At 40.1% G+C, this 18322-nt stretch overlaps 1 protein-coding gene across 19 annotated transcripts in view; it reads left to right on the top strand.

The window, feature by feature from the left end:
* Positions 1-18322, top strand: part of Aopep (aminopeptidase O (putative)) — a 383307-nt gene that overhangs the window by 58454 nt on the left and 306531 nt on the right. For all 19 annotated transcript variants that reach the window (XR_010040451.1, XR_010040447.1, XR_010040448.1 and 16 more), the window contains exon 4: positions 17368-17521. Coding sequence is in view for 13 of the 19 variants with exons in the window: in XM_063229043.1 (XP_063085113.1) it covers positions 17368-17521 (154 nt within the window). In the remaining 6 variants the exon portion in view is untranslated. The remainder of the gene's footprint in view (positions 1-17367; positions 17522-18322) is intronic.

Genomic DNA, 18322 nt, shown 5'->3' with positions numbered 1-18322 from the left:
ATGCTGAACATTTCTCAGGTTATTTTTTTAATCCCAGGTTATTTTTTAAATACAACTTTAATGTTGTACAATATTTTATGAATATATCAGAATTTAACACCCACATATTGTTGGATATTTTGATCGTTACAAAGTTTTATTTCTATTATAAATAAAGTTACATTAAGTTCCCAAGAGGAACTTAAGAAACCAGAGTTACAGAGTCTAAATTTAGAATGTGTAGATACAGCTGTCCTAGGTAACTTCTTGTTTTCCAAAAGATTGTGTCAGTTTATGTTACCTGTCAGTGATTATAAGAGTCTGTTTTCTTGGAACTTTGCTCAGCAAAGACAAGAGAAGGTTGCTTTTTAATTGGGATTACTTCAGTTATTAGTGAGTTTCATTTGTTCTTATAGGTTTCTCACTTCCTATGTGTTTATATCTTTTGTCTTTTTTGTTGGGGGAATTGAACTCAGGGCTTTGCACTTGTCAGGCAAGCTCTGTGCCACTGAGCTGTGTATCACTGGCCCTTTTGTCCATTTTTTTAAAAAAATCGGTACCAGGGATCGAACTCACAACTGCGCACTTGCAAGGCAGCGCTTATGCTACTGAGCTAAATCCCCAGCCTCCCTTTTGTCCATTTTTATACTGAGGATATAATGAGATTTCAAAAAAAATTGTCTTGTTTTTTTAATTTGATTGGCTGGAGGAAAAAAAGACAAATTCATCTCTTACCACATTTCTAAAAATGTGCCAGTTAAGCAAGGTTTTTAATCTCATGTGATGTTTCTGATCAATAAGAGATTTCAATTTTTATGAAATAAAATTTATTGGGTTTGTCTTGGAAAAAGTCTTTCTTTGCCCTAAAATTTATTGTTATAGTTTAGATTTTAGTTTTTCTAATACTGATATAGTTTAGTGTTACAGTATACTTTATTATCAACACAGTTGTGAAGTGAAAATTAAATATTACCTTTTTTCAAGTAGAAATCAGTATTTCTGAGATTATTTTATCTTTTCTGATTTGTAACATCTCATTTATAAGGAGCTAACCTTGCATATGTATTCTCTTCAGTGAATATTTACTTGACTCCCTAAAGCAAAACAAACAATACATTTAAAAATTTTATTTTAAAAAATAGATTATATTTACATGGTTTATTTACAAATAAACAAAGGAAAAAAATTGCAATAAAGTCTGTTTCTTGCTCTTATTTAATCCACTGCCTAAAGCAGCTGAAGTTACTGGTTTTATTTGTATATTTTTCCTTTTTGTTTTTTAAGTCATGGCATGATAAACACACTGTTACATGGTACTTCTTCCTTTTCAATGAATGTATCTTATAGGTGTTTCATATGAGAACATAAAGAGCTTCTTCATTATTTTTAAGAGTAGAAGATTCCATCAGGAGGTGTTTTACAATTTAGTTAACTAAAAGTTCTAAAGTTTTTTTTTTTAATTTTTAATTTTTTATTTTTTTATCTGTACCGGGGATCGAACTCACGACTGCCTGCTTGCAAGGCAGACGCTTATGCCGCTGAGCTAAATCCCCAGCCCCCAAAAGCTCTAAAGTTTATTTCATATTAAATAAGGAATTTATGGGCATTTACTTCACTAATGTTTTTCAGCTGTAATTAATGAAATCTGGAATTTGGAACTAATGTTTTCTCTATGTTTTGTTTCTGTGTAATATTTTATCTTCTAGGTATTATTATTGGTTTACATTTTCATTCAGTTTCAAATCTTATTTTTAATAAGTATTTAAACTTCCTTCATTCTTGACCTCTTAGGGTTGAACTTGTTTCACAGTTGGCTGGGAAAGGGCTTCAATTCTTTTTTCTAGAAGAGTGAGTTTGTGATATATTTTCTGAACATTCCTCTCATATTGTATTCATTTAAGAACAGTTTTTGCCTTGGTGTAAGCTTAAGTAATTTCTTTCCCTCTTTAGAGACTATAATTATTATTTTCATTATCATATTTCATATTTTTAAGAGAAATTTGGTATCAGATGTTTTAATCTTTGAAAGTCGTCTGATTTTGCTACCTAGATGCTCAGAATTATTATTATTATTATTATTATTATTATTATTATTTTGGTACTGGGGATCAAACTCACCACTTCATGCTTGCCAGGCAGGGGCTTGTGCTGCTGAGCCAAACCCCCGGCCCCGCTCAGAATTAAAAAAAAAAAAAAAAATTATTTCAAAACTTTAGAACAAATCTGTAAGTGGTGCCTTTTAAAAAATCAATTTTTATTAGAGTATAACTCACATATAAATAAATGTAGGCATTTAAAATGTATCATTCAATGGGGTTTGACAGATTATATGTATAATATATGTATACCATGTCATTTCTACTACCTGGAAATTCTCCTGTCCTGGTGCACTGATTCCTCTCTACTGCTGCTTTACTCAACCACTAATTTCCATTTCTATAGATTATTTTTACTTCTTCTAAAAATTCATACAAATGGAGTCATTCAGTGTGTGCTCTTGTGTGTACACTGCCTGGTGGTTGAGACACTGATCTGCACTGTTGCTGGCATCAGCAGCTTGGTTTTGTTTGCTGGTTTGCATGAACAGTGACCCACTGTGTGGATCAGCCAGGTTACCCACTTACCTGTTGGCACCCTTTTGCATTGTTTGGGCCATTTTGAAAAACACACTGTGATCATTTACCTATAAAATATTTTTTGTGGATATGGTTTTTCATTTCTCTTGAGTAAATACCAGAGTGGAATTGCTAGGCCATATGATAAGTATACATTTAAGTTTCTAAATTTAAACTTACGATTTAGTATTTACAAATCATATCCAAAGTGCCTGTGTTATTTTGTATTCCTGCCAGCAATGTATAAGAATTCTAGTTGTTGCTTATCTTTGCAAGCACTTGATCTTGTCAGTCTTTTGAATTTTAATCCTCTGAGTATGAAATACTATCTCATTATGGTTTTATTTTGTACTTCTCTGATGACTAATAACATTGAATATCTTTTTATATTCTTACTGCATGTTTTTAATATTTTTCTTTGAAAGGGATCTCTTTAAGTCATTTTTCATATTTTAACGATGTGAAGGTTTTCGGTGTGGGTTATCAAAAACATTTTATGTAATACTTTAGACACAACCCTTTTTTTGTTTTGTACTGGGGATTAAACTCACGACCTCATGCTTGCCAGGCAGACGCTTATGCCACGTTTTTCTTAGATATAAAACCCAGTCTGTGTGTCTTGCCTTTTAATTTTTATTTTATTTTACTTATGTTCTGTGCCACTGATTTTCAGTAGTGTCATTTTTGTTTTTTACTAATTCCATTACAGGTTTCAATTATGTCATTGTAACATTTCAGTCTTCATTGTAAAAGATCTCTTTGGTCTTTTGATTTCGGTCTGTTATACTTAACATTTTAGCCTGTTACCTTCTCATGATTTTTTACTATTATTCATAGGAGTTACATCTTTCTTGTATCATAAGGATGGTGCCAGTTTCCTTAATTGGTCTAGGTTTCTGTATTAACATTTCTTTCCAAGGATTCTTCTTCCCAATTCTTTAGAATGATATCTGTTTTCACCTTTATCCTGCAAGATTTTGTTTCCCCACAGCTTTCCTCTCCTGTGTGTACCAACAGATAGAATAATTTGTTGGCTTCCCCAGCCCATTCACTGTCCACCTGTGTGCCGCAGTCCGCCTCAGTTCAGCAGAGGAAAAGCTGGCTGACATTCACACAGCTCATTCATCCAGGCTTATTGTCTTGTTAGTAGTTGTCTAGGAAAGCTCAGCTAGACTCCTGTGGGGTCTTTCTCTGCCTTCTCTCTTTGGTTCCCTGACATGTGGGATTGATTGAGCACATGTCACATTGCAGTCTCATGCAGATGCTGATACCTAGGCTTTTCCAGCCCATTGCAGTTTCCTGGTATAACTACACCTCCCAAGATGCTGTGTGGCTCTTCCCACTCCTTTTCACCTCACCTGCAACTCTCTCATTCATGATTTGGCCCTCCAATGTGAGGCCTTATGTTTAACAGTGCTTCTCAAACTTGAGTATTGTTTTTCTTTTTGGAGAGAAAAAGAATCTCATAGTTCAGTAGAGTTGACTTAAACTATGAATATCAGAATGATATTTTCAAAACTATGAGCTAAGACTAGATATAAACTGCATGCTCGTAACTGTTACATACATATAAAGCCAAAATAAAGTCAGATCAGACTGCTAAATCAATAAAATTCAAATTAACAAATTTAGTGTAAATATCAGTATTTTGAAATTGTACCACATAAAACAAATGTGGTACTGACAGTTCTATACAGGATTTTTTTTTTTTTGAGCTCGAATACATATCTCACCTGTGCTACATAATGAGCCACTTCATCATATTACTTTTCTCTGCTGTAAAATTTTTGCTTACACAGTATGCTGCAATGTTATTTGACCTTTACTCAGGCACAAGCATCATCCTTGTGTTCTCTTTTCAGTATCTCTCAATAATTACAGCTGATCCATGTGTCTCTGTGCAGCCATACACACTGGTGCAGATGTGAACTCTGAAATCATTTGGCAACACTCTTATATGTGGAGGATGTCAGGGGCCAGTGTGCTACGGTCCACTGGTTAGATCCAGCCCACCGCCTGTTGTTATAAATGAAGTTATCTTGGATTGTGGCCACTGTCTAGGCTGCTTGCCTACTATCACAGTACCACTGAGTATTTTCAAGAAAGGCCCACAAATCCTAAAATAGTTGCTACCTAACCCTTCTCAAAAAAAAGTGTTCTGACCTCAAGCATATGTGTTTTGTTGTCACTGTCTACCTACTTGAAGATCATCATCAAAATATTAAATGAAGAATTAAAATTTTAAATGGAACCTTTTATACTTCCAAGAATATTTCCAGGGACTATTTTTGCCCTGAGAATTGCCTGTTGAGGGCAGAGTTAAAGTAGATGCTAACTGGCATTTGGTTGTGTTCATACATTTATACTTCATATGATTCCACACAGCAGGCTTTACCAATTCAAACTGAGGGAGAAGTGAGCTAGACAAGGAGAACACAGAAGAGCAGTTTCTCCTACAGGCCACAGCTGGGGGCAGAAGACACTCTGGAAATACTACTAACAAAGCTCTATGCCAGAATCCAAAGTCTGTGTTCTGAGGATTGAACAATGTCTACAAATGTACCTGCACTCCACAGAGGAAAAGGGGACATGGCTACAAGATGTTGCTGCTTCCTTTCGAAGGCGTGTTTTCTAAATTGGTCTCATAGGAAACCCCCCCCCACACACACACACTCATTGTGTGTAATGCCCTTTAAAGCGATGAGCTGTCCCTGAAAACATGAAGGCAAAGCCCACCCCGGCCAGTCACAGTCTCCATCATAGTGACACACCATCAGCCTGATTAGTACATTTACAGTCACCAGCTGATTTCCCGAAAGAAGCAGAACACCTGGGAGCAGATAACGTCAACAGAAATGACAGCAGCCCTTGGGCAGGGAGCAGAAATGAGGGGAGGACTTTGGAGTCCTTTCTGCATGGGGAAAATCTTTCCTTCTAACTGCTTTTAAAAAGAAGGCTAATGGTTCGGGCTGTAGGGCAGTGCCCATTGTAAGAATTTTACTAGCTAAGTAGTGATTCTCGTTTTTCAGAGAAGGCTAAGTCAAGGCCGTAGATTTAGATTAACTTGTTTGACTCATTTATTATTCAACTTCCTCAGCCCAGGGCCATTTGGGCAGCAGTTTTATTCTGGGTGTTATTGTCGGCCTGTATTCCCTGTCCAAATGCAGCCTAACTATTGAAAACGTAAATCCAGTGTGCAGAACAATGCTTGGTATATGCCATGTGCTCACAAGTTTATTTATTGAGCACATGTGGTCTGTGTAATCAGACAAAAGTAATATACTAATGGAGTAAACATTTAAAATCCCTACTAATAGTGAAAAAGTTATTTCAGGGTCGTTTCTTTTACTTATGCTGTGGATTTGAGTTTATCCCTGTTCTAGCCTCAGTAAATTTTTTAAAAAATTGATTCAGTATATTACTTTTTTCTGGTAATTTTCTGATTAGTTTTCTTTTTACAGAATCTCATTTAGCATATTTTCCTGCTTCCTGGAAAGATAAAATACTCGGCTTCTGGTTTTTGACCACAGCATCCTCAAGAAGATGAATAAGCCCATCTCAGCTCCTTCTAAATGAAAGCGGAACAGCATGTGAACAAACGAAGCGGTTAAAAAGTACATGTGCCCTTGCAGAGGATCTGATTTCATTTTTCTTTGTAAAACTGTAGACATTACTTCATTCTGGACAAAATGCTACTCTCTGGGCTGCCCAATAGCCTAGCTCTCTGACAGTCTCTTTCTCTTGTGTGGGAAATTCCAAGAAAAAGCCATGATTTCAGAGTTGACCCTCCTGCATGCACCTGAAAGCCAAGTTTTCTTCCCCCTTGATGGCTCAAAGTGAGCAGTGCTGTTTAGACTGCTCCCACAGTATGCAACCAAGAATTACATAGAAGGAAATGGTAAATTAAAAGACACTTAGGCATGGCTATGATTAAGTATTTTACCCACAAAGAATGCACAGTAGAGAAAGCGCCTTGTTTCCATGACTGAAAACTGCGTTCTGGGCTGGTACAAATGCGTATATATGTTTTCAAGAGGTGGGAGTACAGAGTAAATGCGTTTGTCTTTTCCTGCTGTGTAGGTGATAGTAGGGAGCCAGGCCTGTGTTCCACTGTTCTGTCACTTGTAAGGTTTCGTGCAGTGCTTTGTACTTTTTAAACCTTCGTCAGTTCGTTCTTATGTTTTGTGATTTGCCGTTGACTAGTTCTTGCTTGCCTTGTACTTACCACACGCAGCATATGTAGAAGTCATCATGATTTCTTCTGGACAGAGTCGATTTCAGCAGATGTGTACATACCAGCTCTTACTGCTGGGGGATTCTGTCTGGGTCTTAACATTTGTATTATAGACAGATGCTTTTTTGAGTAAAGTGCATCAGTTTACCTGTGGCTCTCTGGAGCAGTACGCTTTGGTGTTCAGTCCACTCAGGCGTTTTGAACTAAAGTCTCAGAGCTAGTCATCTGCATCTTAGATCAGAAGGTCCAGGCAGACTTGGAACAACAAGCCTGGTGCATCCAGTGTGTCCCTCTAGAGAAACTTTGTAACTCACAGAGATGTTTGTGTCCTCACTTCAGTAGGTGGCGCTCTTTTACCTAGTTCACAGGAAGATCTTGAGGGAATTCTTCACTGGGCGTCCGCACCCTGGACTACAGTACTGTGTGGCAGGGGCAGAAACCGAATCAGTACCCTGGCCAGCCAGTTCTGGTGTTCACCAGCCAAAGGCATCTGCCTTTCTTCTTTGTTCAACCCTTGAGCAATAATGGAGAAAAACTAACGAAAGACAGTCACGCCATGGGCATCAAGAAGGATGGCACTAGCTCCTAATACCAGAATGTGTAGATCAGAATCTTAAAAGTAGTGGTAGAAAGAAATCTGGGGTTTGTTGAAAGACTCAAGCCCTGGGGAAAGAGGTCAGGAGGAGAGGAACAGCTAAAATGGGAAGGAAGCTTTTCCTGTCTTTTAAGTATATATTATACTCATTTATGTGCATGCATAATGTTTATTTTAGATATGTAATATAGGCATTGTATATGGTGTAGTATACACATTCCTATACATATTGTCAAGTGTCCTTACTTTGTGATACAAAGTCATTCCTAAGTAATCTTAACATATGGGATAGTTTGAGCAAGAAGCTCTGAAATAGGTAGAAAATGAGCAGGGGCTGTCTGTGGCAGAGTGGAGGAAAGAAAATCTGATACATGTTAAATAAAATCATGTATCCATTTGGTGTTTCTGAATGCTTCCTGCTGTTTGTCTGATCTATGGTGGGAAGGTTAAAAAGATACAGCATATTCTTAATAAGAGGGATTTAAGTGCCTGCTTTAATTTTCAGGGAAAATAATAACATTTTAAATACACATAGTTGGAGGAGATGCTTAACTTTGCGAGAAGTAACCTGTCCACCTCTGCTGGAGCAGGGCAGTTTGTGTGTGTTTTGGACTTTGCCTAGTGGTTTGCCCAAGTGTTAACCTTGACTTTCTGTATGTCTCGTGTTTAATTACTGTTCATAGGAATGACTGATGGGTAAAGATGACCACAGCATCTTGAGTTTTCTTTTCTTAGGTTTTTTTCCTTTTAAGAAAATGTTCTCAAGTCATTAGCAAAATTTTTATAAGTTTAGGATACAGAGTTCTGTCTTTCCCATGAATACTCTGTCATGTTCTTTTTTTCCTTTGACACTGATAATTTCTTTTCCTCCTTTGGAAGATAGAATCTTCAGAATTACTCAGAGAACAGTTTTTTAGAGTGGTGAATGAAAAAAATTTATTCTAACACTCATTACTTATGCAACTTGTTTTCAAAATTAAAATTTGAAAATATTTTAATTTATTTATTTAGTAGTGTTGTGGACTGAACCTAGGGCCTTGTGCATTCTAGGCAAGCGCTTTATGACTGAGTTACACTTCCAGCCAAAACTAAATTGTTAACTGCCTCTTGTGATTTAAAAGTTGACCCATTTCAAATCCTGTTACATCTGCAAGGAGCAAAGTCATCTTTAAGAAAGTTGGAGTTCAGTTTTGGAGATGAAAATGCATATTTGGATCTTATAGTGGTTGCTACTATGATTGTAAGAACAGTATCTCATATAGCACTTCTCTGTCCCCAGTGAGGCAGTTGAAATATGAGAGTTTTTTCCCCCTAAATAAGTTTAAATTTGGGAAAGTGGTAAAGTGACATCAAGAACTCTGATCTCTGTCTGTCTGTCTTCCTCTCCTCCTCTTAGCACTTCCTTGTAGAATTGGAACTTGAACCCAGCCAGGGCTTTGTGCATGCTGGAAAAGTGTTCTGTCACTGAGCTATATCCATAGCATTCTGATACTGTGTTAGTTTCTTTTCTTGTTGCTGAGACAAAATACCCGATGCCCAAAGTTAAGGGAGAACAGATTTATTTAGCTCATAATTCATAGAGGTTTCAGCCCCATAATCGACTGGCTCCAAGGCAGGATAGCACATGGCACAGGTTCATGGTGGGCAGAAGGTAGTGAAGTTTCAAGGGACCTTCATAGAGTCTTTCTGTTACCTTATCCAGTCTACCGGGATGAGGGCAGTGCCAAAGCAATCCATGGACTGATTTAGTAACCACATGCTTCAATGCCAGCATCACACACTCTAGATTCAGCCACCTCTGAAAAGCTCTTGGACGCATGAGGCTTTGAAGGGACATCTGGACACAAACCAGATCTTCATGAGGACCTCTCAAGTCTAATGTCACAGAACCTGTCCCAAAGGAAGAGTGAGCTGGTGGCTCCTCCATCTTGCACACTGAGAGAGCACCATTGTCTCTGCCTCCCACTCCAATCTTTTAACCTCAGTAATGACTCCAGGTCTGACTGTGAAATCATCCAAGGGTGTGATGGGTTTCTGGCTTCTGGAGAGGAAAGCCTTGTGTTAATTCAGGTACACCGTGTTCTCTTTGTTTTGCAGCTGGTGTAGTGAGGGAGCCTAGTGCCAGTGGTTGAATCAAAAAGGAAAATGAAGGACTTCACTGTTCAACTGAGGATGGCTCATTTAAAGTAAACACCATTTAAATAGTCTCCAAATGGTCTGTTCTATATGAAGTCATTCAGGATGCCCCCTTCGGGCTGTCATTCTCCTTTAAGTGGGCCGCTTTGTGTGTGCTGTGTTTTAATGCCATGCAACCTTAAACCCCATGTGTGGGCCTCATCAGGTCACGGGTTTTGGCGCACATGTGGCAGCCATATCTCCAAACATCCGTTGCCTCTGCTTCCAGAACTCCATCCTGAGCAATAAGGAGAGGCAGCTATAACAATGAGAGCTTGCAGATAATAAGATGATGACAACAGTGAGAATGGCAAGGGCACACTCTGTGCCAAGTGCTACGCCTAGTGATTTTTATATAGATTTCCTAATTTAACCCTCCTATAAACCTATGAGATCAATGCTGTGATTATTCCTCAGTTGCACATGAGGAATCTGATGCATACAAAGATTAAGCAAAGTACCACTCACACTGGTGGGTGCAGAGCAGGGATTAAACTCAGGGTGCCTGGAGCTAGAATCCAACCCATGGATATGCTCAAAAGAAATCATCTCTCATCAGTTTTCTTTGCAAAGTAGGCTTATTGCAAACAATAGACAATCCAGAAAGGATTTCTGTGTCTTTGAGATGTATGCTCCGATTTCTGGGCAGGACTTCTACTCCATGATTTGCATTTTTTCATAGGTAGATTTGAACATGAGATAGGTGTGCCCTGCCTGTCCTAATGGGCAGTCTTCATGCAAGACTGGCCTCAGGGGCATAATCCGTGAACACACAACTCAGATTTTGCTACCAAACAAGGATACTGGAAATGTCCTCCTAGGAGTGGACTAATAAAAGCCTTCCCTAGAGCACTAGAAGTAATGTTCCCAATCTCAGTGTTGGTTTGGGCGTTTGCTCAGGATTAGGGCAGAAGCTCAGGCCCAAACCCTTCTGAGAAGCTTCTTCATGAGAAGCATTGTGACTTGACCAGAGCCTGTTAGTCGGGCTCCTGGCTGCTTCCTAACGGCCCAGTCAGTTGCCCTTTCCCATTTCACTGTCACTTGGTAGCCAAGAAAACAATTTTGTTTTGAAATCTTAATTAAGGAATTTATTTCAAATGAGCCACAGTAAGTAAAGGAATTTAAATGTCTAAGAAAATTAACCAATCTCTTTGACTAGATAGGCAGACATAATCTTTAGCATTCAAAATGTGAATACGTTTCCCTGAAAAACCATTCCTTCTGTTATTTAACGTAAGAGAAGACTGTGGGGGAGCAGTGGCAGTTGATGGACTCAGTTTAGGATCTGTTAATCACTTTTGCTGTCTCCCTCCAAAACTGCAGATTATTTAAGATGCTAGCTTTTTTGGGGGGGCAGGCATGGCTTCATTCATTTTCCTTGCTACATCCGCTGTGGCTCCTGGTGCCCTCCCCATATCTTTACCACCATTTTTCTGACAAAACTGTTGTGACACAAGGTGGCCAAACACTCTGGACTCTTGGTGACTTGTCCAGGGATCTAGGAGATACCTCTGACTCCATTCATGCTGTTTTCCCTTGGAAGTAGTTTTGTTTCCTGCTATTTTCACAAGTCCCATCTTGTCCAGAGATTAGACAGATGATGTGGAGAACCAGACAAGCAGCAAAAGATCAGGTCAGGTCTTCAAAGCAGGAGGTAGGCAGAAAGCCTGTGTCCATAGTTGAGAGTGTACAGTGATTCCTTCTTAGAAGAATTTCCTAATAGGTGGTGTCTGCCCTTCCTCTAAATTGCCTGTTCTTTCTGAGTCATCCTGCATCTTTTTAATAGTACCCTAGGACCAAAAATGTTATTCCTTTTCTGTTAAGATATCGCGTTTTAATTAATTGTGTTTAACTGTTTTACATTAAAAACACAGTATTTAAGCAGTCAGTTAATTCTGTGGAGTTGTAATCCTCCCTCCCCAAATAGTAGACCTCTGTATCCACCCTCCTGCCTCTTTTCCTGCTTCAGAAGCAATCGCTGTTTTACTTCTCTGGGCTGATTATTTGACACTTTTCTCTGTGTTCACTGAGATGCTTGTTCCGGGTTGGTCTTCCCACTGCAGCAGGAAGGATTTAGCTGGTCTCTCCCAGCTCCCTCATACATGTGCTTCCTTCTCAAATCTTTTCTTCTCAGTGTAGTTAGTGATTAAATCAGCATTCTGCGTTTATATTATATATGTGTTAGTGAGAACCGAGCCTTCTAGTCAAACTGTGATTGCGTTCTTATCTGGATGTGTTGGGTTTTGTTCTTAGCATTAATAAGGTGTTACTTGTTTCTTCTATTCTTTGTTTCCTGTGTATCTGTTGACCTTCAACACTTTTTCTCAGCTTTATCTCCTGGAAACAGTTTCTTCATGGCTTCCTTTCCTGCCTCAGTGGGTGTACAGCTCTATTATTCTACACAGAGTTCCTTTCTTCCTCTCCCTCCCTGCCTCACCTGTCTTCCTTTTTATTGGTTTACTGCATCTTTTTAAAAGTATGCCTTACAGGAACAGGGATTTAATTCAGTGGCGTAAGCACCTACCTGGCAAGTATAAGGTCGTGAGTTTGAAAAAAACAATAACAACACATGCTCCTATTATATGTAACTTTTCTTTTCCTGACTCTTTCTGAAAAAGCTTGTAGGATCTTACCTTTGTTCCCAGGCTGCTAAGTTTCATAATGATGGTTCTTACCATGAGTTAAGTCCTGGGCGGTTTGGGTCTTTCAGTCTATTAGCCCAGGTTGCCTTCGGTTTGGGGCAGTTCCCTTGCCCCTGCTGGTTTTGCTTCCTTCTTTGTCACTGTCATCTTTCTCCAGAGCTTCTATTGTTTGTATGTTAGACCTCCTGGGCTATTTTTTTTCATATCCATCTATCTCTATCTCTATATCTCTATATATGTATATTTAGCTCTATTTCTAAGAGGTTTCCTTACCTTTATGTTTTGTATCATTTTATTGAGTTTTTCTTCTGGATGTTTTATACTTTCTTAACTAGTGAATTCTCTTTTAAAATGCTGTACTCTCGTTTGTTTTGGGGCCACAGTGAAGTCTCCTAATTCTCAGTGGCTATATGTTTGGCACTGTTTGAACTTCTCTTCTAAGTGATCACTGTCCTTCAAACTGCTTGTTTCTGTTAGCTTTCTGTTGGTGCCTGGAGGTTCTTGGAGGAGAGGGTGACAGTGCATACTCAAGGCTCTAAGTGCATACATGGGTCTGATCTACTGTGAGACTCCCTGTGAGCTGATTATAGAGAGTGCTTTCTTATCTTTGTTGCGGTCTGGGAAGTTTATATTTGCAATCTCATGGAAAAGTAACTGGAATTCTAGCAAGTTAATCCCAAACTACCACTTCCAGTGCAACCCATGATGAAAATAAAGATACGCAGACATATTCAGAGTCATGGGGAGCCAAGGGGTCCTTAGTCCAGCCAAGATAAAGGTTCTTTGAAACAAAAGGGCTCAACCCAGGGCTCAGCTTAGATGTTATTAATTTGTGAAGCAGGGAGTGGTTTGAGGATAAATGACTGCGAATGGTGGGAAATATATGAGTACTGTGAGCTGGGCTAGGTAGGAGGCCTGAAAGCACCTCTGCAATATGTAGAGGGAAGAATATCCAGAAAGACCAATTTGCATAGCACAATTGAGGGAAGTATTTAATATATGGAGGCCAGCACTTCAGCTCAAATATGCAAACTTTTCTGTCCTGGAAAGTCACAGCCTCTTTTTTTTTTTTTTTTTAATTTTAAAGATAATAAAACCCAACAAAATAAAACAGAATAAAGCAAAAAAAAAAAAAGAAAAAAAAAAAAAAAACAATGAAATTGGTACAGAACTTTTTTTTTTTTTTTTTTTTTTTTTTTTTTTTTTTTTTGGTACCAGAGATCAAACTCACGACTGAGCACTTGCAAGGCAGGTGCTTATGCCACAGAGCTAAATCCCCAGCTGGTACAGAACTTTGAAGCAGGAAAATAGGAAATCAACAATGGCTACCATATTGTATCTTGTTATCTTCACAATAATTGTCTATTCTACCAGACATAGCAAAATCAAACCAGACAAAACAGAATAAAACCAATCAAAACAACATTGAATAAAGCAAAACAATAAATCAGAACAAACCAAAACAGTGAGAATAATATTGGACTTCAAAAACAAGACAGAAGGAAATCCCCCATATTTGCTAGATTGCATACTGTTATCCTCCCAATAGATGTGCAGACCACCAGGCCCAGGCCTGCAAAGTCAACCAAACAATACAAGCATTCAGTTGCTGTCCACTCAGCTTGTCCTCAGAACCAGCCAACTGCCCACAGGGAGAGGGAGAAAGGTCTTGATTCTCAGCCTACATGCTGGTAGGCTCACAGAAAGTGCTATCTGGCTTGTCTTCCTGGACTCCACGTAGCCTGCCAATCATAGCTCTTATCTCGAGGCTCAAACCTAGTTGACAGCCCTAGAGCTGACAGCCCTGGAGTGGTGGCTCTTCATCCTGCCCAGCTCACCCATATCTTGGGAGTCACAGGGTGGGGAAATAGCAGCTGTCACCTGGCTTCAAACATTATGCCTCAGCACCTCAGCTAGCCCTGTTTACGTTGCTTAGAGCCAGTTGAAGGGCAAATGAAATGGCTTAGCCAGCTCTGCATATATCAGTACATGGAGATGGGGCCAGGTTTAGCCAAAATGGACATAATTGCTCTTTGTTCAAGTTGAGTCACCCAGGTGGCCCTTCACACTGATCATAGGGAATGTCTAACATTAATATCTCTAGGCATCTGTTCTTGGGTGGTCAGCTTCCTTCTGTCTCTGGCCTTCCTGCTGGCTCGTGGTGGTGGGGTAGGGGTGGGACTTGGCCACCAGCATTCTGGGAACCAAGAGGAGGTGACTGGTGTCTCAGCATCCGAGATGCATATGTTCATCTGGTCCCCTTGTTTGCTCTCACATATACTATCTACTCCCCCATTTTATACTCCTGAGGTACAGAGATCTTCTCTTTGGGTCTCTCTAGAAGATGAAATTCTAGTTATCTGTGGGATCTGTGGGGGAATGCATAGATCGCCTTGGTGGGGGGAGGGTACCGATGGATCTAGCCACTTCTTTAATAGACATTAGTCCAGTTAGCATGTCCTTTACCCTAAAGTCTTTTGGGCATCTAGAGGGTAAAATGAAGCAGGTCTTACCTTTATCGTTGCACTTTTTCTTACTTTTGTAGCTACTGTCTCCAGTTTTATTATTCCTGTTTGTATTGATTTATGCCTTTAAAAAGAATTCATTTTACTGTCCTCTAACGGGGTTTTGGAAGAAGCAAAGGTAGCCTTCTGCATTGAAGCCTCCATTGTCACCCGCAAGTCTCACCATTGCTAGTTATTTACTGGACCCCCGAGGATATGAATTTTACTGGACCAAGAGGTGGTTAATGGAAAAGTAGAAAAATGAAGGAGGTAGGAGTGGTTATCATGTAAGATCTGGGTCATGCTTTGGTTAAGATGTGCCCATCCCTTCCCCCTTCTAAGTGGCTAAGGATAAGGCAGTGATTCTCTATAAGGATATGGTCTTACTTGGCAATCCTGGCTTGTCTGCAACGTCTCCAGACTTGCCTGCCTCTTTAAAAATGAGATGACTTCAACTCCTCATTCAGCTGCAAAGCGAGAGCCCTCGGGAGTGGCCACCCTAGCCAAGTTCACGTCTGTAATCTCAGCACCCGGGCAGGCTGTGGCACAAGTATCACAAGTTTGAGCTTACCCTGGGAACTCAGTGAGATGCTGGCTCAAAACAGAACAGGGTCCAGGATGCAGCTCAGTACGGAAGCCCGGAGTTGAATCCCAGAACTGGAAAAAAATGGCCTCCGGGTTGCGGAAGCGGATGCAGCTCCCAGACTGATTTCCGTTTCCGTTTCCCAGAGGGGCCGCCCCTGCTAGGCCACCAGCCCTTCTGAGGTTGCCCCCTTGTCTGCTTCAGTCACATCGGCCAGCACACTTGCTTGAATTTTACCAGAAACCATGCTTGTTTCTTAAGTCTTTGTTTCCTGTTTTAAATTTTTATTTTTCATTAGAGGAATTCCATATTATATTTCCTTGAATGTACATTGGAGGAAATGTTGCTAGAGTTGGAGGAAAATAAATGATAACCTTTCCTGGGTTCAGAGTTAGTTGATAAAGGACCCAGGAATGTAGAGATCAAAATTCAGTTTTTCTAGGCCAGGCACTGTAGCACACACTTTATAATCCCAGTACTTGGGAGGCTGAGGTAGGAGGATTCCTGTGAGTTCAAGGCTAACCTGGACTACAAAGTGAGTTCAAGCCAGCCAGAATGCATTGGGAAACCCTGTGTCTCCTCCTCCTCTCAAAATTCAACTTTTCCTATTGAGTTTTTTGTAGTAAAAACACTTTAAAAATGTCATGTTTAGTGGCCAGTGTGGATCTGACTTTGACATGTCATCAATTTGAGCAATCTGGGGTTGCTCCCAGATGTTTAACCCTCTAAAACGTACAATAAGCGAGTAATAGTTCCTATACGCAGGCTGAAAGCAATGTGTTACTGTAATCAAATTCCCATCATTGGACATTAGGAATGGAGAAATGTGACTCATATTATAAAGTCATATTAATCTTAAGGCTCATTGTCATCCCAGCAGTCAGAAGCCTGAGACAGGGTGATTGCTGTGAGTTCAAGGGCAGCCTGGGCTACAAAATGAGTTAAGGCCAGCCTTAGCTGCATAGTGAGACCCTGTATCGGAAAAAAGACATCAGTTCACAGCAGATCTTTAAAAATACTGTTAATAAGGTTATGTGATACATTTAAATTTCAGGAGCATGAAAATGATTGTCCCATCTCAGCAGTGAGGGGAATGTGGTATTGTAAGTTATTGATCCTTCGTTCCTTTGAGGTTTGGGCTAAGGGAAGGGTGTTCTTTCACCTGGAGTGGGGAGTCCCTGCTGTGGTCACAGCCCTATTACACACTAACTGGAGTCCTCAAGCCCACTGAATTCTCTACTGTTGTTTTTCATCAGTGCACTAGGGCACAGAAGCCCAGCTAGACAGATTAAAAGGATGTCTGGTTATAAAAAAAAAAAATTAAAGAGTGAAGATAAAGGCAAACTTTTTGGGATAGGCATGAATGGAACCAGGGGAAAGCGGATGGCAGAGCAGCAGGAGATGGAAAATGATCAAGATACATTACATATATGTACCAAACCCCCAAACAGATTAAATTTCATATAGACATATACCAATAAAAAATGTATATCATAAAAAAAGATGAAAGATAGAACCTGAAGCTCCACAATTAATGACTTTCAGAGTTGGAACTAAAGCCCAACTGTTTTCTTCCCCTAGTTTCCTGTTTTCTACTGTGTCCACTTCAGACGGACTTGCACTGAGCTTAAGCAAAGTAGTTTAGTTGCAGCAAGAGTGATCGTTTCCTCATTCATTCAGCAAATACCAGTTGTGCTTCTTTTTTTAGGTGAAATAATATGGCAGGCAGTAAGGTGAGTAAGACGTGTTCTCGTCTCTGTGGGAGTGCACAGCCTGCCTGCTACCATCCTTTACATCTAGCTCTGCTTGAGGTCTTCAGACTGATCACTGCAAGACACCAAACCTCCTTAGCTGCCCGGCAGCCATCATCCCTTCCCTACCTTCCCTGTCACCCAGAACTGTGCCCCTTCCTTTGACATGAGCCACCTTCGAGAATGGCCTCATACAAGTTTATTTCACAAGGTTTCCCGTGCCCAAGGAAGGAAGCAGAGTTAGGTTCAGAGCCATGCCCTGGCCTCATTCTGGTTGTTCTCTGTTTAGGGTGCTCAAGCTGGCATTATTATGTGACCATGCCGATGCCAGCCTCCACCTTTGCCATTGCGGTGGGATGCTGGACAGAAGTAAAGCCTGAGGCGTGCTCCTCCGGTGACCCGGCCATGGAGAGACCCTTCCCACCCCCCGAGACCGATTGCAGGTACGTGTCTGGGAGCTCGCTGGAAAACAAGCCCTTGAGGGAGCGGCTGTGTGATGCCTGTCTTCCAAGCCCTGGAATTGTGAGTCATCTCTGCTGAGAAACCAAACCAAAATAGGATTCATCAGAGCAGGAAAAGGCAGACCAGGAAGAAAAAGAGTGTTGAGAGGCAGAAATGTGGGCATGTTGTTTATGCAGAAAAGAAGAAAGCAAGTGTATATGAAATCCCCTGTGAAGTCAGGTGGAATATTTTCATGTGTTGTTTAAAAGAATCCTAAGCTTCAACACTCTTCTTCCTCCTACATCTTTCAGCTATGGTTTTGAGTATTTATCTGCTGGCTCCATAACTGTGAGCTACATAAACCTTTCCTCTGTTACCTTTGGGAGTCGGGTGTTTTGTCTCAGTAAGGAGAGAAAGTAGCTAAGACAGAATGTTACGTTTAGTTTTCCAGTAGCTAAGACAGAATGTAGCTAAGACAGAATGTTACATTTAGTTTAAAAACTAAACGATGTATAGTTTTTAAAAACTATACATAGCATCTACCTGGATTCTAAGCAAACTTTCTACCCGGGGAGTTCACCGCCTCCGTGGAGTTACTGATAGGGATGGCAGGTGTTACCTTAGAGCAGAAGCAGCCTTTGGGCCTGAAGGTGCAAAGCAGAGTTTCCCCTTCTATCAGATAAGGACTGTGTTCATGGGTTCTCAGATTCTCCGTGGTAAAGGAGTACTCTGTACTTCACCTAAAGACTCAGGTTCATTGGCTGTTAAGGAAACGAGCTTGAAAAATGTGTGGGAGAAAACAA

The sequence above is a fragment of the Cavia porcellus genome, unplaced genomic scaffold (genome assembly GCF_034190915.1).
Source record: "Cavia porcellus strain 051 isolate PalLab524CR breed Dunkin Hartley unplaced genomic scaffold, mCavPor4.1 scaffold_17, whole genome shotgun sequence".
Classification (NCBI taxonomy): domain Eukaryota; kingdom Metazoa; phylum Chordata; class Mammalia; order Rodentia; family Caviidae; genus Cavia; species Cavia porcellus.
Note: the sequence above shows the minus strand (reverse complement) of the source record. Positions and strands in the feature narration are given on the sequence as shown.